At 48.0% G+C, this 26062-nt stretch overlaps 1 protein-coding gene across 2 annotated transcripts; it reads right to left on the minus strand.

The window, feature by feature from the left end:
- Positions 1-340: 340 nt before the first annotated feature.
- Positions 341-25544, minus strand: rhot1b (ras homolog family member T1). 2 transcript variants are annotated; one of them, XM_035406044.1, is made up of 20 exons: positions 25123-25544; positions 22831-22889; positions 22609-22690; positions 22449-22492; positions 22300-22353; positions 22088-22140; positions 21355-21463; positions 19848-19949; positions 18115-18213; positions 17482-17590; positions 16517-16637; positions 15627-15711; positions 13647-13792; positions 13172-13272; positions 12611-12741; positions 11707-11790; positions 11344-11466; positions 10292-10494; positions 7687-7809; positions 341-1736 (listed from the first exon to the last, which is right to left on the minus strand). In XM_035406044.1, the coding sequence occupies exons 1-20, from the start codon at positions 25157-25159 to the stop codon at positions 1619-1621; spliced, it is 1983 nt and encodes a 660-aa protein (XP_035261935.1). In that variant the 5' UTR covers positions 25160-25544; the 3' UTR covers positions 341-1618. The 2 variants fall into 2 exon arrangements, with proteins under 2 accessions (XP_035261935.1, XP_035261936.1); XM_035406045.1 differs by lacking the exon at positions 7687-7809.
- Positions 25545-26062: the final 518 nt, after the last annotated feature.

Below are 26062 nucleotides of genomic sequence, written 5' to 3' on the forward strand. Positions count from 1 at the left end.
GCAAACACTTACAGATTTTGCAAATGTATCTGTAGATAAGCCGGTATAATTGAGGTGACCTAAATTGCAGATTAAAAGGGCTTTACATTTCAAACTTTATAGATGACCAAATTAAAAATATATAAAGCTCTATGGCTCTCCCTTTTTTACCATGGGTGGTTATCTAAAACTTTTTAAAAGCCACTTTAGCCATAGTGTCTTTATCTTAAAGGTATCTTGTGCTGAGTAGAAAAAACACAAGATGCCTCTCCTTAAAAATAAAATGGCTCCCTTCCTCCATTTCCACCATAACATCTTAATAGCCATAAAGTTGGTCAAATAAAAACCAAAGAGACACTGCAACAGCACACAGTTTTTGTTTTATTGTAAATGTTGCAAAATTCATAATGGCAGAAACAATTCAGGTGCCTGGAGGGGCAAACAAAAAAAAAGCACATTAAATGAGAGACGTTACTACAGAGGCATGTTGCTGGTTCCTAAAACAGTAGTGGCAATAACAACAATAAAAATAAAAAAAATAAAATAAAAAAAAGAACTAACTCTAAAATACGAAACGATATGACCAGAGGCAGAAAGTCCAGGGGTCAGAAAGTAAAAGTCCTGCCGTGTGTTTCTTCCAGCTGATTTCACTAATTAGTTCTACCTCCCGGCTGAAGAACTGTGCCAACTAGTGAATCCAGGTGACTGGAACAAAATACTGAGGAGGACTTTCACTTTCTGGGCCTGGACTTGTCACCTCTGGATAACGATACAGTCCTATGGCGGAAATAACAGCGGACCTGACAACTGAATACACAGACATGCAAACACACACACACACACGCACACACACACACACACACACACACGGGAGGCAGAAACTCCAGCAGGGTGGAGAAGCTCATTTTTGAAGGAGCAGGACTGCTGGCTTGGCCTGAAGGAGGGGGCTCTACTACTGCTGCCTGTCAAATGGTTGCCAGGCTACGGAGGCTGTATCGCGCAGTACGGTCAATAATAAGCACATAAAATAAAAAACCCATTCAGCAGTGTCTGCTTCCATGTCCAGTAACGGGGATAATAAATTAACATCTCAAACGAGCGCAAACGAGACGAAAGGAAAACATGGCTTTTCTGTGTTCACTCTGCTAAACCACCCTATCTCAGGAGTTTTAAATTTTGTTAGGCTCTTTTGTTCTCTTGGGCAGGCAAGCGCAAGCACGCTGTCGATTTATATACACTTATTTACACGGCGTTCAGTCCCTTTCGTGTCCAAAGCAGTCGGGAAGGAATCCCTGGAGGCTCTCTCTACATTTACCTTCCGCAAGTTAATCCTGAGCCACAAAAATAGTATGCACAATTTAAAACCACCCGTAACCCACAAAAATAATAAATCAGACTCGGAAAAGTAGCGATCGCATCGGTCAGTCACGACATGGTCCGTGAGAAGAATGAAGTAAAACCAGAAGACCCACAGCTACAGCCCGAGGCGTTTGATTTCGTTTGCTGTTCAGAGGTATGATTAAATATATTTTTATAAAAACATAATTTCTTTTATTTACTTGATTTCAGAACTTGGTTTACAGGTTTTTTGTTGGTTTTTTTGGGATAGAGAGGACCACACGCGCTCCCCTCCAGCTGATCACCGCTGTTTGAGGAGCGCCCTGTACATCGCGAAGCCCAACACGGCAAACACTGTGGCCCCAACACTCGCCCTCAGCCAGAAGGTGGAGCTCTTCAGATCAGCCTGGGTCATGTGTCTGTATCAGAGGGAGAGAGGGGGAGAGAGAGGGAGGGAGGGAGGGAGGGAGGGGGAGAGAGAGGGAGGGAGGGAGGGAGGGAGGGGGAGAGAGTGAGGGGGAGGGAGGGAGGGAGGGAGGGAGGGGGGGAGGGAGGGAGGGAGGGAGGGGGAGAGAGTGAGAGGGAGGGAGGGAGAGGGAGGGAGGGAGGGAGGGAGGGGGAGAGAGTGAGAGGGAGGGAGGGGGAGAGAGTGAGAGGGAGGGAGACGGGGAGAGGGGGAAAGAGGGAGACAGAGAGAGAGAGAGAGAGCGATGGAGAGAGAGAAGAGATGGAGGGGGAGAGAGCAAGAGAGAAATAGAGAGAGAAGGGGAGAAAGAAAGAGAGGGAGAAAAAGAGAGGGAGAGGAGGAGACAAAGAAAGAGAAACACACCTTAGATCTAGCACAGGTTCTCACGGTGGGGATGAAGGCACTGGGCTGCGGTCTGATCCAATGGAGAGACGTTCACAATCATCCAGCACTGATCAAACCGCAGTCTGGAGTCCTCACCCCTCACCTCCCACAGCCCAACACTGGGCTGAGGCCAGAAACAATACTGAACCCCCCCCCCAACACCCACCACTCACAAACACCTCCCCAATCTACACACCCCTATAAGCACCTTCACAAAAATACAAACACAGAAGGAAAACAAAGGTAGCGCTGCAGTGAGAAAGCAGCAAGCTTACACTTGGGAGTCTGCACAAACTGAAGGGCCATGGTTAAGCAGTTGATGAAATGGGGGGGGTGACACGGGAAATTCAGCGTAGAGGATGAATTGGGGGGGGGGGGGGGGGCGGTCAAGCCTGATCTGAGTACCAGTCACTCACACATAGAGGGCAGGGCAGTGGTCCTGATACCCTCTCTGTACCCAAACCAAAACAGCAGCTCTAGTCCCAGTGCCACAGCTAGAGAGCCCAACAGGAGAAAGGTCAGGCCTGCTCCATACGCAGATTTGCTCCGGATACAAATGACATTTGCCCTCTTTTTCCTGCATCTGAAAATTACACGTATCTTTACAGCACTGTCAGCTACCGGCGCACACTTTTCCACTGCCCAGATACTCAATCCTCCCGTCAAGCCAAACCAAATTCAGTGCAAACCGGGAAATATATCTCCTAAATGAGAGGGCACTTCTAAATACCAAGCCTCTTTCTCTGCAATGCATCAGACTCAGGCCTGACAAAGGTCAAAAACGTGAAACAGGAGGAAGGAGGAGAGAGATGGAGAGGCACAGAAACGAAGACACGACGATGAGAACTGCAACACGATGCTGAAATGGCAACAAAAAAAAATTAAGACAATTAAGCGATGAGATGGACCGATGAACGGGAAGAAAAAAAGACCAAAGAAAAACATATCCAAATAAAGATGTGGTAAATGTCACAAGGCAGATCGGTGTGTGGCCTCACTGTTCTGTGCAGGTCTGCCGATACACCCCCTCCCCCACCTTCTCTTTCTGTCTGGACTTTACCAAGGCATGATAGATTACATGTCTAGTAGCACAAACCGGGTGGACAGGGCTGAACTCTTCATCAGACAAGACCAAGGCATCTAGCTAGTCTAATTATATCTCAACCCTCTCAACCTTGTACACACAAATAGACAGCATACAGTTCAATAACAGTAATGCGGTCCCCAGGCCAGGCACGTACTGTAAAACCACACACTGGCTCTATGCTGCCCTCTGGTGGTGGCTCAGGAAACACCCCCTACTGCAGCAGCAGGTGAACTGAAAAATCTGTTACCTGAACTCCTTCAGGTGAAGAGTTCTCGCAACCTTAATGCACTTTCTGCAAGTCTGTGGAACTGGATTTTTTTTAACAGTACTACAATGGCTTACAGTGGCTGACAAAATTTATAACCTCCCCATGAAATAATGTTACCACAGCTGAGCCTTAAACAAATTCCTGACTAGCAACTGATAAAATGCAATGTAATTTGTAACAGATTACAAACTTGGTCCTGCCTATTTTACATGAAGCCAAACACTTCAGGGCAAAGTCCACTTTTCCCTTTTCAAAACAAACATGAACGGCAGCACAAACACAGCAGACTGACAACCTCGGGCTAGCGGCTCACATCAAACACTACAAATCAAAGGCCTTCTGGGAGGAGATTCAGCTTCACTCAACACCTCAGGCTTCAGCTTCACTCAACACCTCAGGCTTCAGCCCAGACCCAGGCCCAAGGCTTCAGCTTCACTCAGCACCTCAGGCTTCAGGCCAGACCCAGGCCCAAGGCTTCAGCTTCACTCAGCACCTCAGGCTTCAGGCCAGACCCAGGCCCCCGGCTTCAGCTTCACTCAGCACCTCAGGCTTCAGCTTCACTCAACACTTCAGGCTTCAGCTTCACTCAACACCTCAGGCTTCAGCCCAGCCCCAGGCCCCCGGCTTCAGCTTCACTCAACACCTCAGGCTTCAGCTTCACTCAACACCTCAGGCTTCAGCCCAGCCCCAGGCCCCAGGCTTCAGCTTCACTCAACACCTCAGGCTTCAGCTTCAATCAACACCTCAGGCTTCAGCTTCACTCAACACCTCAGGCTTCAGCTTCACTCAACACCTCAGGCTTCAGCGTCACTCAACACCCCAGGCTTCAGCTTCACTCAACACCTCAGGCTTCAGCTTCACTCAACACCTCAGGCTTCAGCTTCACTCAACACCTCAGGCTTCAGCTTCACTCAGCACCTCAGGCTTCAGCTTCACTCAACACTTCAGGCTTCAGCTTCACTCAACACCTCAGGCTTCAGCTTCACTCAACACCTCAGGCTTCAGCTTCACTCAACACCTCAGGCTTCAGCCCAGCCCCAGGCCCCTGGCTTCAGCTTCACTCAACACCCCAGGCTTCAGCTTCACTCAACACCTCAGGCTTCAGCTTCACTCAACACCTCAGGCTTCAGCTTCACTCAACACCTCAGGCTTCAGCTTCACTCAACACATCAGGCTTCAGCTTCACTCAACACCTCAGGCTTCAGCCCAGCACCAGACCCCAGGCTCGCGGCGGCAACCAAATTACCCGCATCAACGGTGCGTCACGGCAACACGGCCGCGGCAGAGCGTCTCAAAAAAACGCCAGCGCTGCTTCTGTTTCGCCTGGGCGTCGGACAAAACCCGTGAAAATGAAATGTCAGACGAGAAGCGGATGTTAAATGGACTCTGAAGCCGAAACGAGGCTCTTCGAACCCGGAGCGTAATGAAAACTATGAGGTTTCTCCGAGCTCACTGCGGCGGCCACGGGCGATTACTCGTGTATTAGATTAGCCTTCCCCCGCAGCCTTCTCTGCTTCCATTTCTCAGGAGACGCACGCGCTATCAAACCCGCCTCTGGACCGTGAGGGGGGTTGGGCGGGGGGGGGGGGGGGGCGGGGGGGGGGGGGGGTGAGTACAGCAAAGACTCAATTTAAACAGGGCTGCAACTGTTGTTCTTTAGCTTTTTCAAGAGCTGTCGTATCCAATTGCATACACACAAATCATCCGCTTTCCTGACAGTGTCCAAGTAACTCAAAGTAGGCGTGGACACAAACACTAAACGCACTGAGTGGAACGCTTCACTGATTGGATGGTGATGCATAGCAGCCCCATGTCCCCATTGGTCCAGGAGCTCCTGAACCAGCCTTCTCAATCAAACACACAGACAGGGGTGGTTAAAGGTTAAAGGTTATAGGTTACAGAGAGGCACCGTTGACCACACAGACACAGTGTTAGTGTGACATGTTAGACACTGGCAGCCACAGCAAGCAAAAAAAAAAACAGGCAAAACATATTAGAACCAACAGCTGTGAGAAAGGGAACAGCACCAATTTAAACAAAAAAAAGTTACAGAACATGAATCACAAATAAAGGAACTAATTTCATGACACTTCCCATTGTGGTCCATTTCAAACGGCTTCAACCCCTTTTTCAAACCATCAAGATGACCAGCAAGAGTATAATTCAACATTTGGGTTATACAGGCATTGACATGAAAATTGAAAAAAAATCCAGGAATGTAGTATTTCTGGCTGTACTTCATGGAAGCATAACAGCTGGAGGTTAGCCAAGGTCTCACACAAGACATGAATTCATTGGGATTTAATCATCCAATTGGTTTCACGATTCGCCTGAAGCGATTGGTCGAGAGGCTTCCCCCAAGACTCCTAATGCCTGAACCGGCCTGGCAGAGGATCCACTTTTCCCTCTTAGGTTAACTTCCGTCATGAGCCATTAATTCACAACGTACGGTTGGCTTGACTTTAACCCAATGATGACGCCGTCTCTCGTGGGTTTGAACTTGTGGCTGTGCGAGTGACACTCAGCAGCATGCCAACACATGCTGCCGCTATGGAAACGTCATAGAACGCCATTCTCACGCACAGTTCCGCCAGCCAGAGCAAAGATCTGGCGCCTCGGTTACGAAGATGCAGAGATCGACTGGACACCGGAGATACCATAGAATTCCATTTTTTATAGGTCTCTTTTTTTCCCTTATGACCCCCCTCAACGTGATCACAAAAGACCATCTTTTTCCTGCACGTCGATAGCCGACCACAGTCGTCAGTGCATTACATCACGAAGGTTTCTATGAGGTTTCCAGTGTCCTGTAAACAGCTTGTCTTAGCTGAAAGGAAACTTAGCCGTCATGGGTGATGACAAAAAGGCAAAAATATTAACGTTTCTCCCACACCGGACAGATGACGGTCTCTCCAGCGCAGATTTCCAAACTGCATATCCAACCCATTTACTGAGGAAATCTTGTCTATTAAATGACACAGATTAAGCACTCAAATCCCATGCACGCTGTACACAGCCAAGGGTTCCGTGCGTCATTCTCACTTTGCGGGGAAATTAGCATGCGTCTGTGCTACGCCGTCACAACCCGTATCACGGAAGTCAAAAGCCAAACTTTTTTTCCCTGCAGTGACTGCCTGCACCACCACATGCTTTACAGCCCTGTGTCATTGTAGCCAGCGGCGAGTGAAGCGCAGACACAGGCTAACCGCCCTGACCGCTAAAAGCATCCGCCGCTCAACACCGAGCAGTGTGGGAAGGGCCATTCCTCCCGGCAGGGGGCAAAGGGCCGATGCGATTGGTCAACAGAAGCGGGAAGCTTAGCAGGTCCTTACTAATAGGCTGAAGCCAAAAGAAAAAAAAAAAAGGGTGGCATATAAGTCACATGCACTCTCTCTCTCTCACTGCCCCGATTTACATCCCTGGCTTACCCAGCCACCGATGGGTTAACATAAAAGCCTTTTCCGGGCATTGTTCTATTTTTGGCACATGTAAGGAGAGGGGAGTGGCTGTGGAGACTGTGCACCTGAACACGGAGCTGCACATACCAGGGGCAGGAGTGAATGTGCAGCTTTGGGAAAAACAGCTTTCAATCAACAATTAAACTTAACTGTTAATTAAAGAAATCTCATGCAGGAGCACATCACTTTAAAAAGAAAACAAAAAAAAAAAAAAGTCGCTCCTGGGTTGTAAAACTCAATTTAGTTTTTTTTTTTTTTTTTTTTTTTGTTCTCCCCACGCTCAGATGGGATTTATGGAGAGCCAGTTTCAAATCAGTAAGTCGGATTGATTTGTTTCCAAGAAAGCAATTCAAACTAACAGCGATAACGTCAGAGCGAACCCAGGCGGGCGAATCCAATGCAAACCCCACTTCCTGTTCATAAGCTAAAAGCACTTCCACTTAAAATGAACTTCAAAAAGACAACCCCCCCCTCCCCCCCACCCTGACAAACGACACAGCTGTGGAGTTTCTCCAAAGCGGACTCTGGATATGCAGTGGAAAGCTGCCTGGCAACAGCGGTCAGCAGCAAATGAAGGGTCAGAACAAGCAGAACGGAAACACGATAAACAAAAATAAATTTTAAAAAAAAAACACATATTTTTTAAAAAAGCTCTGTAGGTGGCCCCCGGGGGGGGGGGGCCCGGGTGTGAAAGGGGTTCAAGGACCTGCTGAGAACGGCAGTGTAGAGTTTGGCCTTTACAGACTGCAGCAGCTCTGAGTTGAGGAGGTTCTGACAGATGCAAAAGGTGCACCTGTTACAGGAGCACATGCAGCGTAACCGGGCGTGGCTGCAGAGACACACAGAGGAAGAGCAGGTCAGTACCAGGACACGCCCCCCCCCCCCCCTCACCGTACCCCACATGGGTGTTGGGGGGGGGAGGGGGAGGGGGAGGGGGCTGAGGGGAGGAAACGCAAGCACTGGTAAATGCATTACAGGTGCATGTGATCTCACTGAATGTTACCTACAGGAGAGAATGCTGGGTACAGCATGAACCTTTCCTGAGAGGCTGAAACCCCACAGCACAAGACTTTGCAGTTTTTTGTGAGGAAAACAAGTCAAGTCTCAAATGTAAGAATGTGCTGGTCTGGGCAGCGGTAACTTCATACTGAGAGCACAAAGAAAATCCAGAAGAGTTTTTTAAAAAAGTTTCCTAAACAATGCTACCCGTTTCTGTTCTAGTTTTGTACATTGGAAAACAGAAAACATGAAACAGAATTTCACAAAAAAGAAAAAGCCCACCTACAGGCCTCAGACAGAACACAAAGGCTGTGTTTGTAAAAAGGGAAAGAGGGGAAACACTCCACAAACTCAAGGAATAAACGAAGGGAAAGAAAGGCTCAGTTCATAACAGGATAAAAACACAAGGATTTAGGAGACTCAAAATCATCCATTTTTAACAAGTATTTGTTTCCATAAAATCAGGGTTGTCATGATATAAATTAGACAAGATGAGCTTTTCCCCATATTAAATCTACTAAATCACAGTAGAGAACTTGTGCTTCCTGTAAATACTGCTTCCAAAACCTCTCACTGAATGCATCATGTTGGCCTCAATGAATACAACAGTCACATGGAAATATTAACAGATTGATAGTTTTCGTAAATACTCATAAAACTTAATAATAGACTGTCAAAACGTGTTAAAAAACAACTCATAACATTTTTTTAATGAACCTGCATGTCAAGTTAAGGGCAACACATTTTGCGTTACGATCAACACAGTCTGTGTTAAAGTCTTCCTTTGTAACACATAAACTGTATATTTGTAACACAGAAAAAAGTAACTTTGACAAAATGTGTTGAAAGTAACACAAAAGTAGGAACACAAAGAGTGCTGGATATTAACAGATCCTTTTTACGAGTGTATAAAATAAATATAGAGATCAAGGTACTGCTGAAGGCTCACCTCCAAATGGGCCAACATAAGTTAGATTTGAAGAACTGAAGAGAACACAAAAGGACACTGCGTTGGCCAAGATGGCCGCTCACCTCCATGGCACGGTCCAAACGGTCAGCTGTTCCTTTTGAGCGACTGGTATGACTGTGCATATAAATATGCTGTGTGTGCAGAGCCCTGACAATAATTTCAGCGATGATTTTGATTAGAGATACTGAGTACAGGCCCGGGCCCCATATTATCATGTGATGATACCACATGACCATGTGTCCAGAGGTGACTGTAAAGCAGGGGTCCCTGTTTTTCAGTTGGGGGGGAGGGGGTGGTTTTCTGACCTGATGCAGGCATTATCTGTACCACAACTGGCACCACAACTGGCTTATTACAAAATACCTGGCTAACTAACCAACATACAACTTAACTATTCAGATTGTAGACTCCCACATCCCTGTTAAGGTCACACTTTTTTTTAAAAACAGGTGAAATTGGCCAAAGCGCAGAAATTTTCATGGTCTATGTTTCTGAGATGTAGATATCTAAAAGCTAAGTGTAACCTCTGCCGCCTTTCGCTAACAGGAGCCATCTGTCATTCTGGTCAGGATTGCTCTGCACTGCTGAGTCATAACCTGACATGCAGTAACTCCATCCCCTCTGTTTCCAGGTGGGAGAAACAGAACAGCACAGAAGACCATATCCATTCACCGCTAATCTTTCTGAGTCTTCCCAAACTCTCTAGCGATGTAATTACTTTTATATTTTAAATAACTGAGACGGCAATCCCTCGGGACGCTCAGACATCAATCCTGTCCTCTCATCTGCCTTAATTAAGTCTGTGAGCGCTGAACTGATTTCCCCGTTTTGAGCGGGCAACGTCGTTTTCCGGGGGAAATTCGCTACTGCGCAAAACTGCCACTTTGAATAATCAGCCATTGCCACACCTGAAGAAAACAAGGCCTAATTTCAGCCCTAAAGACCATCAAGTTCAAACGCATTCAAGTTCAAACTGCAGCAATAGAGATCCAGGATACTGGTGTGTGTTTGTTCGTTAAAACAGGCAGCCAACTGCCAAACAGAACTAAAGAACCCTCCAGCAGTGTCAACATCAGGACTCTGAGCCCACAGCCTTCTGGGATAGGAGCCCAGGGGCCTCACCCCTTCACCGCTACACCAACGCTCAACCAGCGCCACTGATGGCCAAAGACAATAAGGGGCACGTAACAAAAACAATCACGCACACACAGGGTGGAACGGTAGGGCTGAAGGACCAATAGGAACACGCGAGGGACCGGTGGGGGTGGGGGTGGGCGGGGCTACTCCCGGGTAGGCTAGAGGCTGGGGGAGGAAAGGCGGGGCCGAGGCCAGGACTACTCACGGGTGCATGGCCATGGTGGTGAGCTTGATGTAGACGTCCCTGTCGGGCGCGTCGGCCGTGTCGCAGGTGAAGGGCTGGGGCGGGGGCATCTTGTGCTTCCTGCAGAAGTCCGGCGGCGGCAGGCCGTGCTGCTGCTTGGCCTCCGGCAGGTCGGACTTGGCGGCCACGACCATGCACGGCGTCTTGCTGTCCATGAAGTACTGCTGCGGAAACGCGAGGAGGAGGAGACGGGTCACCGCCGCCGCCGCGGGGCTAACACGGCTTCAGCACCGTACGGCCTGCACGCATTTTTTTTTTTGTACTAATAAAATGTAAAATAATTAAGGATTACAACTTTTGAGTATTTTTTTTTGTACTACTGATATTCTGGGTTATATTATGGATTGTATAGAATAGGCAATAATAAGCCTTGGGCTTCAGCCTATTCCTTTTTCGGTCATTGATTGTGTGAATTTTATTGTGTGAAATGGATTAGTGTAAACATGTATGATGATGTATTGTCTGTTGCATAGCCACACAACTTGTCAAATTTTGTTCCTTATAATGTGTGACCGAAATAAACTATATTCATTCATTCATTCATTATACACACGTCAAATGTGTTTGCGGTTTTCTCTAAAAAAAAGGACGATACTGTAGAACTGTAATAGTAATGTGTCCTAGGCTTCCTGAAATCTCAATTCACTGACAACACAATGTACACAGTACTGGCACCGCGTTGGGATGACAGAAAATCCACGGGTGAATGAATCCGGGATCATGTGCGTGGTCTCTCCCCTAAAGGACTAGTTCAAACTGCTGTCACCATGGTGATAACCTGCCTTAGTTCATGTTGCAAGGTGTGGTGCTTAGTCCTAACTCTGGGATAAAGCACGTAAGCAGACATGACACCATTCCTATTCATACACATCGCCACCATCACCAACAGAAAATACTGGGCAACAATGATGGATACCTTCTTAAATTCGTTATTTTATACTGCAGATAAAAAGTGGTTATAATGTCAAGAGGTGGGGAACTCCATAGGAGATGGATGAAAGCGGGAAAGGCACCTTGAAGATCTTGGCGCAGTACTCGAAGGAGCTGGGGTTGCTGACGTCGTAGATCAGGCAGACGACGTCGCAGCCGAGGTCGGACTCGGAGAGGAACTCCGACTCGGGGAAGACCTCGTGGAGCTGAAGGAGAGGGTGAGAACCCGCTGTAGGTCAAATCTGGAAACTTTTTTTTCCCCCCCTTAATCAGTTTAATTCACATCGAGACGTGCAAGCAGAGTCATGTGACACGGACAGAAAGGCATGACACATCAAACAAATACCACAAACAACAGGGAAGGATACTGTTGAGTCATCTTCGGCTGAGTCTCTCCAGCCGCATCAGTTCCAGTATAGAGTACAGACGTGGAAATCTTGGCTCACCAGTAAATACTTCTCCTGGCCGTAGACGTAAGTGGTGCTGATGGCATAGAAGGACTTGTGGTCTTCCCTTATCGTCCTCTGCCGCTGTACGGGAAGGGGGGGGGGGGGGGGTGAGGCAGTGTCACAGAAAATAAAACGGTCCCATTTACCTAATAACAACAACACAAATGAGGTAGCTAATAGCAGAAAACTTTGGGCTTAATAAAATCTTAATGCAATGGAAGACTATTCTAAGCCTAAGACTATTCCGAGCCTAAGACTATTCCAGTTCAAATCAGTGGCAGGTACACGTCCCATCTACTAAAGCAGTTATTCTCAACATGCGGCCCAGTTTGCATAATTGCGCAGCCCAATAAAGCCCCTTATTGTTCTGTCAATTAGACAAATTAATTACATACATGAGACGACACTGCGCCTTGACACCAGTACAGCCGCCCAACTTTAACTCCTGTTGCTTTTTGCGCTGGCAGGGAAACAAAATGGACGTAATTACTGTGTAAAAAAAGGAGGCAGCGCGCTCGTGTAAACCGTGGGGGCTGGAGGAAGCCTCATGGTGTTACAGTGACCCCCCCCCTCACCGCAGGGGCAGGAGGAAGCATTATGGTGACCCCCCCCCCTCACCGCGGGGGCTGGAGGAAGCATTACGGTGACCCCCCCCCCCCCTCACCGCGGGGGCTGGAGGAAGCATTATGGTGACCCCCCCCCTCACCGCGGGAGCTGGAGGAAGCATTATGGTGACCCCCCCCTTACCGCGGGGGCTGGAGGAAGCCTTATGGCACTGCGGTGACCCCCCCCTCACCGCAGGGGCTGGAGGAAGCGCTATGGTATTATAGTGACCCCCCCCCTCACCGCGGGGGCTGGAGGAAGCGTTATGGCGTTGTGGTGACCCCCCCCCCCCCCTCACCGTGAGGTTCCGGCCCAGGAAGGCCTGCAGGAAGCCGCTCTTGCCGCAGCCGCGGGCCCCGAACACGTTGCAGCGGAACACGCTGCGCTGCGTCTGCTTCTTCTGCAGGTCGATCTTCTTATCGCGCGTCACTGCGGGCGAGAGAGGGGTACTTTACCAAACAAGACCAGGTCAAAACCTAGTATATGGCTGGACCTAGCACACATCATCCGGCCGACCAATGGTGTGACTTCATAACTCGGCCGACCAATGGCGTAACTTCATCACTCAGTCACAGACATTCGCGTTTGTAGGGCTGGCCCCGCTGTTGCGGTCCAGCCAAAAAGAAGAATAATCGCCATCCAAAAGCTTTGATTGACTAATCGATCGATAATATACTTATATTACTTATACTGACAAATATATAATATACTTATACAAGCAGGGCCTCTCTCAACCATTGTCACTTGAGGGGCAATGCCAGATTTACACAGGGCAGCCCTACCCCCAGTCACCTTCACACCCCCCCCCCCCCGCTGACCGCGAGCACGCACTGACGCGGCGGCGGCGGCGTCCGCTCACCTGTAATGGCGGCCGCTTGGGACTCCTGCTCGCAGATGATGGAGTAGCCCAGGTAGCCCAGGTACTCCAGGCAGCGCTGCACGTCCAGGTACGTCGTTAACCTGGAGACAGGGAGGGACCACACCCAGAGTCGGCCAGCGACACGCGTCACAGCTACGACTACCAATAAACACCCTACACACAACGCTACTTCAGCAACGGGCAGTTTCATATCCTCTAAATGGCAGAAGAAACACATTTTTAAAAAAAGGTGCTTCCCCCATGACTGTCACCTTACATGGGGACAGAATACCAAGGTCACACAGTGTCATTGATGCGAAGCACCATGGGTGCTGATAGCTCCCCCTAGTGGAGAATCTTCAGCCTGCTGAACAGCGAGTGAGCGTGCGAGTGTGTGAGCTCCACGAGGGTCTTTGCATGTAAAAACAGAGGAGCTGCAGCTCCACGTGTGGAGGACACGCACGGCAGTACTCACGTCCACTGCGACAGATAGCCCTGGTAGGTGATCCAGCCCTGGTCGTTGGTGCAGACCGTGTTGTTGACGTCAGGACCCCACGGCATGTAGGGGAAGACCTTGAACAGGTCCTTCATCTCATCTGGAGACAGGGCACAGTCTCTGTCCTGAAGCATAAAAGAGTCAGCGGTCACACACTGGCACATACGACGCACCGGTCACACACTGGCACATACAACTCAACGGTCACACACTGGCACATACAACTCGACGGTCACACACTGGCACATACAACTCAGCGGTCACACACTGGCACATACGACGCACCGGTCACACACTGGCACATACGACGCACCGGTCACACACTGGCACATACGACGCACCGGTCACACACTGGCACAAAAGAGTCAATGGTCACACACTGGCACAAGAGTCAATGGTCACACACTGGCACAAAAGGGTCAATGGCCACACACTGGCACAAAAGAGTCAAAGTTCACACACTGGCACAAAAGAGTCAACGGTCACACACTGGCACAAAAGAGTCAATGGTCACACACTGGCACAAGAGTCAATGGTCACACACTGGCACAAGAGTCAATGGTCACACACTGGCACAAAAGGGTCAATGGTCACACACTGGCACAAAAGAGTCAAAGTTCACACACTGGCACAAAAGAGTCAACAGTCACACACTGGCACATACAACTCAACGGTCACACACTGGCACAAAATAGTCAACGGTCACACACTGGCACAAGAGTCAATGGTCACACACTGGCACAAAATAGTCATCGGTCACACACTGGCACAAAAGGGTCAATGGTCACACACTAGCACAAAAGAGTCATCGGTCACACATTGGCCATAGTCAGGCCAGAGGTGACCAACGAGTGAATGAACACCACTACATCAACACTGTTACATGCTTTATAACTGAGCCCCATCAACTGTAACAGGGAGAGCTCACGTTCAGTACTAGAGGGAAAAGGGTATTGCTGAGAGGAACATGTTTACCCAAATGTGTGTCCTATTGGGTGTAGTCATTTTGCATGAAAACCTTGATTTCTTTCCTGGTTTCTCCCAGTCAGTCAGAAAATGTTGTGCCATCACTTACAAATGCTACACAGTCACGGTTAAAACAGAACCAGGATCAGGGAGGGGCACCCATGTTGACAGAATGACTAACTGCACTTGTAACCAGACTAACTGCACCCTTACCTGGGAAATTCTTCGCAATTACTTGTACAGAAAACAACTGGAACACTTGTTCACATTGAGAATGGAATGGAATTGCCAGTCAAATCAGCAATGCTGTGTCTTCAGCAGAAGCCGTGTAGCTCTTCCGTGAAAAATAATCAATCTGACTGAGTAGGCAGTAAAAAATTTAAATCAATAGGCTTGCACACAGTCATATACAGTAAGCATTCCGCCTGCTAGCTGGAACCCACTTGCACATTATCTGCGACCATGTTTTAAAAAAAATCAATTTCAAAGACTGTTACTGTGCAGCTAATGGAATTTTTTATTTATTTATTTTTTTTAAATGCCATGTGGCCTCGTTTATATCCCTGTCGCGTGTGCACATACCAGAGTCAGGGCACAGCTGGCTGAGCTTCAATCCGCTTTCAGCCCAGAGCCACGCCCATTACTTAAAGAAGGGTTGGGGACTGGTTTTCGAAGGTAGCTGCGTTTACACGTTTGCAGCCACATCCTCAAATATAGGTGTTAATGATGTAATAATAAGGTTATTAACAGACTAACTACGCTTTTAATACTCTACGCACAAAGTTAATGGACTCGTTAAATAAGGGGGACCACAGCATGGCACTGTCCACATAATAACACTTGTTACAATAATCACACTTGACAGTCTGTCAAGGACAGCAGGAGCTCCACCAGCAACACAAACTACAGCCAATCACACAGCAATCACAGCCAGACCACAAATCACCAGTGAATGACTGCATGGACGTACAATGCGGTTTGTCAGAGGGTTACCTTGTCGTGCTTATCGAAGACACTCTGGAGGAAGAGGTAGGCATTGTGGTTGAGCTCAGTGGTGCAGTCCGGTGGTATTTTTAACCTGGGAGAAGACAAACACTGCAGTTAAACTGAGAACACTCAGGGTTAAGACCCAGATTAATTCAGACTTCCTTACAAACATAAGAGCAAAAATGACCGTCAACTACCATCACCCCTCATTAATAAAGTCAGAGCTGTATGTTAATGCTGTTTCAGATCAGAACTGCAACAAGAGATCAGCAACTCACAGTTACACATTACACATGATCCACTTCTCATATAAATGACTGACTTGTAAAATGCTTTGTATGTCAAAGGTCACAGAACAACAACAGAGCACAGAAGATATCCTTTACTGCACAAACTGCATGCTTTTCTGTTTAACACACACAGCTTCTGACAAGTTTAGATTCAGGTTTAGATTTATTTTGCACACTAACAATTTTTAAGAGAAAATCCTCAGTCTACAGGTAGATTGCGTCCTGGTAGTTTTAAGTCACACACCCAAAACCACAGGAGGCTTGACGAAATGACTTATTTTATCTTCCATCTTACAGCTGAGCCACAGACAGTAGAAATTGCAACAAACTGTCAATTTAATGGATTCAAACATACATATTGCAAAAATGACCCTATAAAACAATCACGCCTTACAGCACACTTCTGTAATGAGGTAATGAGGTTAATGAAATGCCCAATAAGACACTTAAGCAGCCTAAACAGAATAAACACATGAGGATATCCGACGATTTGCAGAAAAAGCGCAAGTATACCGTTCAGATGGCTTTCTATTAGAACTAATCCCACCGCCATAGATCTCTGCTGAACCAGCAGGTTTTTCAGAAGGCGTATGATGACAGACTCACGGGGGGAACAGGTAGTCCTGCGTGAGCTCCAGGTCGTCGTCGTAGCCGAACCTGCGCAGCACCGTCCAGGTGGTCTCGTGCCGTCCTCTCTGGATGAAGAGTGTGTGCAGGAAGAGGAAACCTGAGGAAAGGGCAGCACAGCCTATGTCAGAACCTGTGTCAGAGCCTGTGTCAGAACCTGTGTCAGAGCCTGTATCAGTGCCTGTGTCAGAGCCTGTGTCAGAGCTTGTATCAGCGCTTGGGTCAGAACCTGTGTCAGAGCCTGTGTCAGAACCTGAGTCAGAGCCTGTGTCAGAGCCTGTATCAGCGCCTGGGTCAGAGCCTGTGTCAGAACCTGAGTCAGAGCCTGTGTCAGAGCCTGTATCAGCACGTGGGTCAGAACCTGTGTCAGAGCCTGTGTCACAGCCTGTATCAGCGCCTGGGTCAGAACCTGTGTCACAGCTTGTGTCAGAACCTGTGTGAGGCACGCCCATTTTCAGCAGCGTGGGCCGGGAGTAGATGAGCTCTCTGTACAGACTCTGACTGACTCTGACCGACTCTGACCGAATCTGACTGACTCTGACCGACTCTGACTGACTCTGACCGACTCTGACCGACTCTGACCGACTCTGACCGACTCTGACCGACTCTGACCGACTCTGACCGACTCTGACCGACTCTGACCAAATCACACTGACTCAGACTGAATCAGACCGACTCAGACCGACTCTGACCCACTCAGACTGACTCAGACTGACCCAGATGGACTCTGACCGACTCTGACCGACTCTGACCGACTCTGACCGACTCTGACCGACTCTGACAGACTCTGACAGACTCAGACTGACTCTGACCCACTCAGACTGACTCAGACTGACCCAGATGGACTCTGACCGACTCTGACCGACTCTGACCGACTCTGACCGACTCTGACCCAATCAGACCGACTCAGGCGCACTGCAGGAGGCCCGGGGGACCCGGCTCACCTTTCAGAGTCAGGCCATTGTCACGCACCCCATCGCTCATGTTCTTCCGCACCACGTTCTTCACGTCCTCTAGGGCCTGAGGTGCCAGTGGGGTATTAAAGCACGTTCTCTGCAACACACACACACACACACACACACACACACACACACACACACACACGCGCACACACACACACACACACACACACACACACAACGGGCCGCATCAGCACTGGGCAGCAGAGGCCAGAGGCATCAATCCCCTCCACGCTGAACTCCAGGGGGACAGATACAGACTCCAGCAAAAGCCCTGAGGCATTCAGTCTCCCACTTAATATGGGGGGGGTGTATACTTTTCATACAAATAATGCATCAGCACAAGAGCACATCTTCGACAGAAATTTGATGAAAAGCACACACTCATACTCATAAGCATATACTCATACACTCACACATATACTATTTCCACCATCGCCACTGTGCAGATGGTACAGGGGTGCAGTACGCACATTTTGGGCAGTGAGGTGTGCTTTGACACAGGGAAACGTGCGAGGCGTCTGCCCCGCCCGCAGCACAGCACGTGCGGGACACCGCACCGCAGCGACAGATTTACAATTCGGATGAGCGCGGCACAAGAGGAAGGGCCCCCCCTACCTGGAAGAAGTTGAGCTCGTTATCATTGAGAACCCCGTCGTTGTCCAGATCCGACACCTTGAAGATGCGCGTCAGGGATTTCACGCACGGAGGCTTCATCTGCAGACGAACGGGGGGTAGCACACGCTTAAATACGCACCGTCACTCCAGACGAACGCACAAACACGCTTAAATACGCACCGTCACTCCAGACGAACGCACAAACACACTTAAATACGCACCGTCACTCCAGACGAACGCACAAACACGCTTAAATACGCACCGTCACTCCAGACGAACGCACAAACACGCTTAAATACGCACCGTCACTCCAGACGAACGCACAAACGCGCTTAAATACGCACCGTCACTCCAGACGAACGCACAAACGCGCTTAAATACGCACCGTCACTCCAGACGAACGCACAAACACGCTTAAATACGCACCGTCACTCCAGACGAACGCACAAACACGCTTAAATACGCACCGTCACTCCAGACGAACGCACAAACACGCTTAAATACGCACCGTCACTCCAGACGAACGCACAAACGCGCTTAAATACGCACCGTCACTCCAGACGAACGCACAAACACGCTTAAATACGCACCGTCACTCCAGACGAACGCACAAACACACTTAAATACGCACCGTCACTCCAGACGAACGCACAAACGCGCTTAAATACGCACCGTCACTCCAGACGAACGCACAAACGCGCTTAAATACGCACCGTCACTCCAGACGAACGCACAAACGCGCTTAAATACGCACCGTCACTCCAGACGAACGCACAAACACGCTTAAATACGCACCGTCACTCCAGACGAACGCACAAACGCGCTTAAATACGCACCGTCACTCCAGACGAACGCACAAACGCGCTTAAATACGCACCGTCACTCCAGACGAACGCACAAACACGCTTAAATACGCACCGTCACTCCAGACGAACGCACAAACACGCTTAAATACGCACCGTCACTCCAGACGAACGCACAAACACGCTTAAATACGCACCGTCACTCCAGACGAACGCACAAACGCGCTTAAATACGCACCGTCACTCCAGACGAACGCACAAACACGCTTAAATACGCACCGTCACTCCAGACGAACGCACAAACACGCCGTCTTCTGGCCGAACGTGCGACCAAAATCTGCGAGCGCGCACGAATACTCTGCAGCAGTGGTCTCAAACTCGTTGCCATGGAGGGCCGCGTGTACGCAGGTTTTCATTCCAACCAATTAATGCCGCCTTAATTGAGTCCAATTACGCATTCAGCCATACGCATTTAACTGCATTGAAGCACAGAATATGAGCAAGTTTTTATTTAGACAGTGCGGCTCACCGTAGACGTCGGGTCACCATTGTGCACAAACCGGCATCCCTAATTCAGCAAATAATTGAACTAATTATATAATCAAGATCTGAGGCTGGAATAAAAACCAGCATACACACGGCCCTCCGTGGCACTGAGTTTGAGACCACTGCCCTACAGCATTTCAACAGCAGGGCAAATGCAGTACGGAAAGCTTTATTTCCCTCCCATTCAGCAACACCGTTCTCCTCCAGAGCCAGGCTCTTATTGAAGTGAGAGTTGCCTTTCAGCCAGGAGTAAATCATGAAGACCAGAGGCGGTTTTTTTAGGAGGCACAGACGCAGCGTGTGATAAATGAATGACAGGCACTGCAGCGGGGTCTGGAGGTGCTCAGTACGCAGCGGGGGCGCTTGGCACGGGGCCGCTCTCACCTCCTTGTCTTCGGGGCAGTACAGGGGTCCCGTGGGGTGCAGGACGGCCTTCTGGGCGTAGTAGAACAGCTCCGAGATGTTCTTCAGGTTTTTGGCCGAACACTTTCGGGGAAAAAAAAACAAAAAAACAAAAAACACAACAGCCGACGTTCACAACGAGATAGCGAAAAACAGAAATCAGACATCGAATCCAAACTCCCTTCAATAAAACATGCATATGAATGCGATAGAAGGACCAGGATTCAGCTGCAGGTCTGAATGGAGTTTTATGCTGAATCCACACATCAATGTAACACAGTAACCAGTCGTACATGCCTAAGGCTAGGAGGTTCACTTTTTCTGATAGTGAGAACTCCTTGAATTCTCTCCACTTTAGGGTCTGGAAAATTGACACCAGGTAAGATTAATGGGTAAGGAGCTGGTCTTGTAACCGTCACAGGTTCGATTCCTGGGTAGGACACAGCCGTTGTACCCTTGAGCAAGGTCCTTAACCTGCATTGCTTTAGTGTATATCCAGCTGCATAAATTGATGCAATGTAGGTGCTATGTAAAAAAGTGTCATGTGTAAGTTGCCCTGGATAAGAGCGTCTGCTAAACGCCTGTAACGTAACATAATGTTAAGGATTATGGGAACACAGTCCAGTCTCTCTATAAAAAGTGGCTATCCTAAAAGGACCTGGGTCAGGTCAGGGCTCACGTCTACGCAGAGAGGGGCTAAGGAGACAGGATCAGTCAGACTGCTCAGACAGAGAAAGCTGATCAGCAAAGCCGTCCGCGACCGAAAGCAGCGACGCGCGGCGCACGCCCGAGCCGAGCAGCGGCGCGGGACACGCCCCGTACTGAAAGGCGTTTCTGGACACGCCCGACGAGTCCTGGTCCTGCAACTTCAGCCGCGCGGGACGTTCGGGAGACTGCGGAATGTAAATGTTTTCACAGGGCCGTTCAAACAACAGAAGCAGCCTCCGAATGAAAACAGAGGCTGCACAAGCGCCACGAGTTAGCAGCGAGCATTAACGACAATTTCAATTTCCTCCCGAGGAACAGATCACTGACCCGTTTCAACAGAGACTGGAGCTGCCTCCCCTCGCACAAACACAGAGTGATCACACACCTCACTTATAAACCCGAGTTACACCCAGTTCCTTCAAGCAACATAAACTTTCAAAGTCCTGGCACGACTGCAGCTCCACTCCTTGAAGCCTGAAACGAACGCTGCGGGTTCCTTGACTGGTCCTCCACAGGAGATCGGTGACATTTCCTCCCTGACGCGACAGCACCACTGCACACACGCAGTCATGTGACACTAGAGCGAGGCGACTACAGAAATGTCCGACACACGACCCAGACAGTTTGACACGTAGCCAAAAGGGGGTAAGCGGACCACCGGGACCACCGGGACCACCGGGACCGCCGGGACCGCCGGGACCGCCGGGACCGCCGGGACCGCCGGGTCGCGCGAACTCTTACTCCAGCGACACGCAAACCAGCGTACGGCACGGGCTCCCACCTCCACGCAGGTCTCGATCTCGGTGTACTGGTTCATGATGGGGAGGATGGTTTCCATGCTGCTGTGCTCCACCAGGTCCGACTTGTTCCCCACCAGAATCAGGGGTACCCTGCGTCCCAAAAACAAGAGCCGAGAGCCGCTGTGAGCAAACGCTGCGAGTTCCGCAGCCCCGCGCCGGCCTCCTTTACAATCGGCCAGATCACGTGATTCGTTCATTCAATTACAGAGACTTGAAAGTAAAAAGTACAGCACTGTTGTGCGCTGGGTTTTTTTTTTATTGAGGGAGGCCCAAACACAGAGTCATTTCCAACTCTGATATGGCTGCAGTAAAGCCGTCAATCACAGGGCTTTCCTCTCCTCCACCGTGTGCTCTCTCTGCGATTAGATTCGCGCACAGCGAAACTTGGCAGCTTCCCTGGGCAGGGAAACAAGAGGCTGTGTAAAATGCAATGAGGCTGCATTACTCCCGGTTCAAAGATACGAGCCCTGTGTCACGTCTGCAGACTAAACTTAACCCAGATACACGGGCAAACCCGCACAACATGCTTCGTGGCTGTGGTCACGTAATACAACACCCTCACACCCTCTGTAAACCCCGCCCCCACCCCCAGAGTGCTCAGACTGCTCCTGATACAGAACACATAAATACCATTAGCGAAGCATAGCCATTGCAGCCACTGCACAGACAGGTCATACGTATAGTCTCCTGCCTCACAATAAATGCACCACTCACCTGCTATCCTTGTCCGTTCTGTCATTTATGAGTGGAATCCAGTGGCTGGTTACCTGCAAGAGAAAAACAAATGCAGAGCGATAAATGCTAGCAGAGAAGAAAATACAGAAGAAATATAAAAGCAGAAAGTATTAAACGTAATACAGACATTCACAGCAAAGAAAATGCTGAACGTAGCCTGTGCGCTAAATACAAGAAACGGCTAAACTCACCTTCTCAATAGACTTTTTGTTGTTGACGGAATACACTATACATATTACATTTGCCTGCAAAGGAGAAGAAGAACATTTATTACCTCCAGAATCATAACTATATATATATTTTTTATTTTTATTTGGAAAAATAATCATAAAAGTATTACTTTTGATATTTCTTGGAATAGCTGTTCATCTGTTTGTTCTGCCTCTGCAGAAGTAAAACAAAACATTACACCTGTGATTTGCAAATGCAAAAATAATGGAACGGCTTTTTAATGCCAGTTCTCCGCATACAATATGCTAATCTGTGACTGATTTTGTTACCTGAATAATCTACTATGTGAGTGGGGACTCTCTCTGGAGTGACATCCGCAGGAATGGTAATCTCCTCAGCACGTAGAGGAACCTGTTTCACAGGAAACATGGGTAGAGCTCTGGACTTGTGAAGGGGGGGCACGCAAATTTAGCAGTCCACTCCGCAGTCCACCCCACACTCACAAGGACACTTTTCGCAAGCAAAGCTGGAATGTTTAGAGAATTCCATACCTCATCTGGGAACTCCTCGCTGACTAATGACATGATCAAAGACGTCTTCCCCACCTTGGCTGTTAAAAACAAGGACGGCAATGGCACGGCTTACTTCAGTGGCAATACGCCATGCAAAAAAAACAACACAGCCTAAACAGGGCAAAACCTAAATCTGGAGCTCACCAGGCAGTCAGTGACAGCACAGCCCTGACACAGCTCTACAGAATGCTTCTCGGGCATACAAAAAGAGTTAAATATGGTACCAACTGCATCTTTACTCAGTGGGACAGATTTGGGTCAAGAACCCGTAACAAGCATGCAGGCAGGCACTTTTACATCAAGCATGTTAAAATGACAGAAGGTTCTATGAGTCGGAACCCATAACGCTGGTAGTTGTGGGCAAGACGTCCATTGTTTGTAACACAATACTGCAGGTGATAATGAGGGGGGATACATTTCCTCTACATGGCTCCTTTCGTTGATCTCAAAGCACATTATAGTGAAGAGGATGGGGGTTCATCTCAACCACCACCAGTGAGTATAATCCACCTGTTATGCACTGCAGCCATTTTATATCATAACCGTCCCTCATCATAAACTGAGATGAAAGGGACGTGATTTATTTAGCCAATTAAAACAAAGAATGATTGGATTGCACGACTGAAAGAGCTAGTTTGGGAATTCTATCAGGACAGCAGGAAACTATGCATGCATGACAGTACTGGGTTGCTGGTTTTTCAACTTTGTTTAGAGGGATTAATGCCCCTTGCTAGCCTATGAACGCCATTAACATAAATCCTGTTGTTCCATGAAGTCTCAGATCAGAGTAGTCCACTACTCAATTTGTCCACTTCAGCCATGTAATAGGCTATGGGCGATGTCTGCATGTATTTCTCAGCAAAGGTCAGTGGTGAGATTTGCAAAGGTATTTTTAAACAAATGAGCAACACCTGCAGAATGGTTTGCCCTTCTTTCAGTAACCTGAGCAATCGCCAACATAAAGGCGCCCAATTCTGGACTGTTGGCGGTCAGTGGTGAGACTTAATTAAAACACTCCAGACAAGAATCAGACCAGATGGTCTACAACAGGCAGTCAAAACACTACCACAAAATTAAGCCAGCATGTCAACTGCTTGATAATAATGAGACATGAACTTGTGTGGCACACAGATCACAGCTAAGAGGGCAAAGCTTTGACCAAGTCCTTCACCACAGATACTTAATGTAGACAACACTAAAAGTAAAGTGTACGCAGGCCAATGAGCAGAGGCATCACAGCACAAAACATAAAAAAATAGTCTAGACTTCAGAAATAGATGCAGGACAGAAGAATGGAGACAGATCTCAGTAGAGAAGGACACGGACCTCACTCTGTGAGTGAGGTTCCATTTGTTCCGAAACAGAACTTAAACCCAATCGGCAAAAATGCGCGTGGGCATCGCCTGCAATGCAAAGTTATGCGTGCCTTATAGTGACTGAATTAAAACGCTGGAATCAAGCTTACAGATAGCCGTATGGCAGCACGGCTAAACACGGCGTAAATAACAGAACACAGCAAGCATGTCAGTAAACGAACAAGCGCACAGTGTGGATTTTGACCCCGGAGCTGAACTGATCCATGGCTTTGTCCTTTACTCGTCAATAAGGTGTGTAGGGTTGTATACCATTATAGCGCATACATAAAGCATCCATAAAATCGCAAGCTCCTCCATTAGCAGGTCAGTCAAAACAGTACACCATGTATATATTGTACAATACTTTGTCGGAAGCGACGTATACGACGAAATAGCCAGCTACTTAGTCAATGCCTGATTTCTAAATTTGAATATTTGGCCAATCCATAACTCGGCGAGTTACAGTACCTAGCTCGCTATCATCTAAAGCTAAAGAGAGCTTAGTCTAACTGTGATTCAAAATAATGCACAGACAGAGACCCCTAACTGCATTACGGCTTATTTACATTTATGTCATCAGCTTGATAATCAGTTAACCCAGTAAAAGAACGTGGACGAGAAGCACAAACCGGTTAGGGAACTTCAACAACAAAGTTATTTACTCTAACAACTTAGCTAGACTAATTTATAGCAAGCACACTCAAGTTAAATATTCCTTAATGTCGAACGAATGTCAGTGGGCTCCGTCGATTATCAACATACTGACCGATAATCATTCATGTGTTGCATTTGGTATCATACAGCTGCATCAACTAATTAGGCAACTAATTACTGTCTACATTGCTAGACAGCTAGCATTGTCAGACTGTAGGGAGCAAGTTCAGGAACATGGCAACATGTTAAGAGTGAAACTTACGCTCCCCGACGAGTAATATCCTTACGTCCTTCCTCATCGTTTCAACCCCTTGTTCGTCAACAGATTAAACACGTGAATTATTTAACTGAAAAACATCTAGGCTCCTCGACTGCACAGTACTTTAGCTAGCTAGCTAGCTAATCCGGCCTTACGCAGTTCACTTATACAACCCCAAAGTGTCGGCACTGTTTGTAGGACAAACCGGACGGAGGGATTCCGACTCTTCTGGTGATTTAGCAGTGTCCGTTAATTAAGAATAAGCTTAACTGTTATCTTTACTAATAAACAATAGGATCCGCATTTTCAGAAGGGCCCAATTAAACTGCGCCTTCTGCTAATCTCAGATGGCTAGCTAGTTATGACATTCTGCGGTGGTCTCCTGAATGTTCCGCGCGCACGCCTCCTGCCGCCGACTTCCAGTACCCCGACGGCGAGTGGGAAGGGACATTCCTACTGAGATTTTAGCTTCTTACTACGCAAGAACTTCCCAAACTATGAAAATAGTTTAGCTCACTTGCGTCTGATGTGTTGCAATAAAATAATGGCCGGTGATAATAACAAAGTAACAAATTTAACAAATTAACAAGTAAAAACTGATCATTTTTGAGAGCTGGTCCAGTTTCAGTCGCATGCTACCACAGAACAGAGGACACAGAAAAGGGGTGTGTATAATGACATATTACAAATCAGGGCCAGATCAAAGTTTCTACACATGCTGTTATTTTACATATTCTGTCATTTCTATCACCTTTGAATCTAAAGGTAAAAGATTCCCTTCATTGAATCTGAACCGGTAATTTCTCGGGTCTCGTCTTTGTAGCTATACTTAAATAGTACAAATATGCTTACATTCATATTTTAAATATTATTTAAGAAAAAATTATTTACTTGTATATACCGCAAATTTGTCAAAATGACAGCCTATGTCTATGCAATTATT

Source organism: Anguilla anguilla, chromosome 2 (assembly GCF_013347855.1).
Source record: "Anguilla anguilla isolate fAngAng1 chromosome 2, fAngAng1.pri, whole genome shotgun sequence".
NCBI classification, from domain to species: domain Eukaryota; kingdom Metazoa; phylum Chordata; class Actinopteri; order Anguilliformes; family Anguillidae; genus Anguilla; species Anguilla anguilla.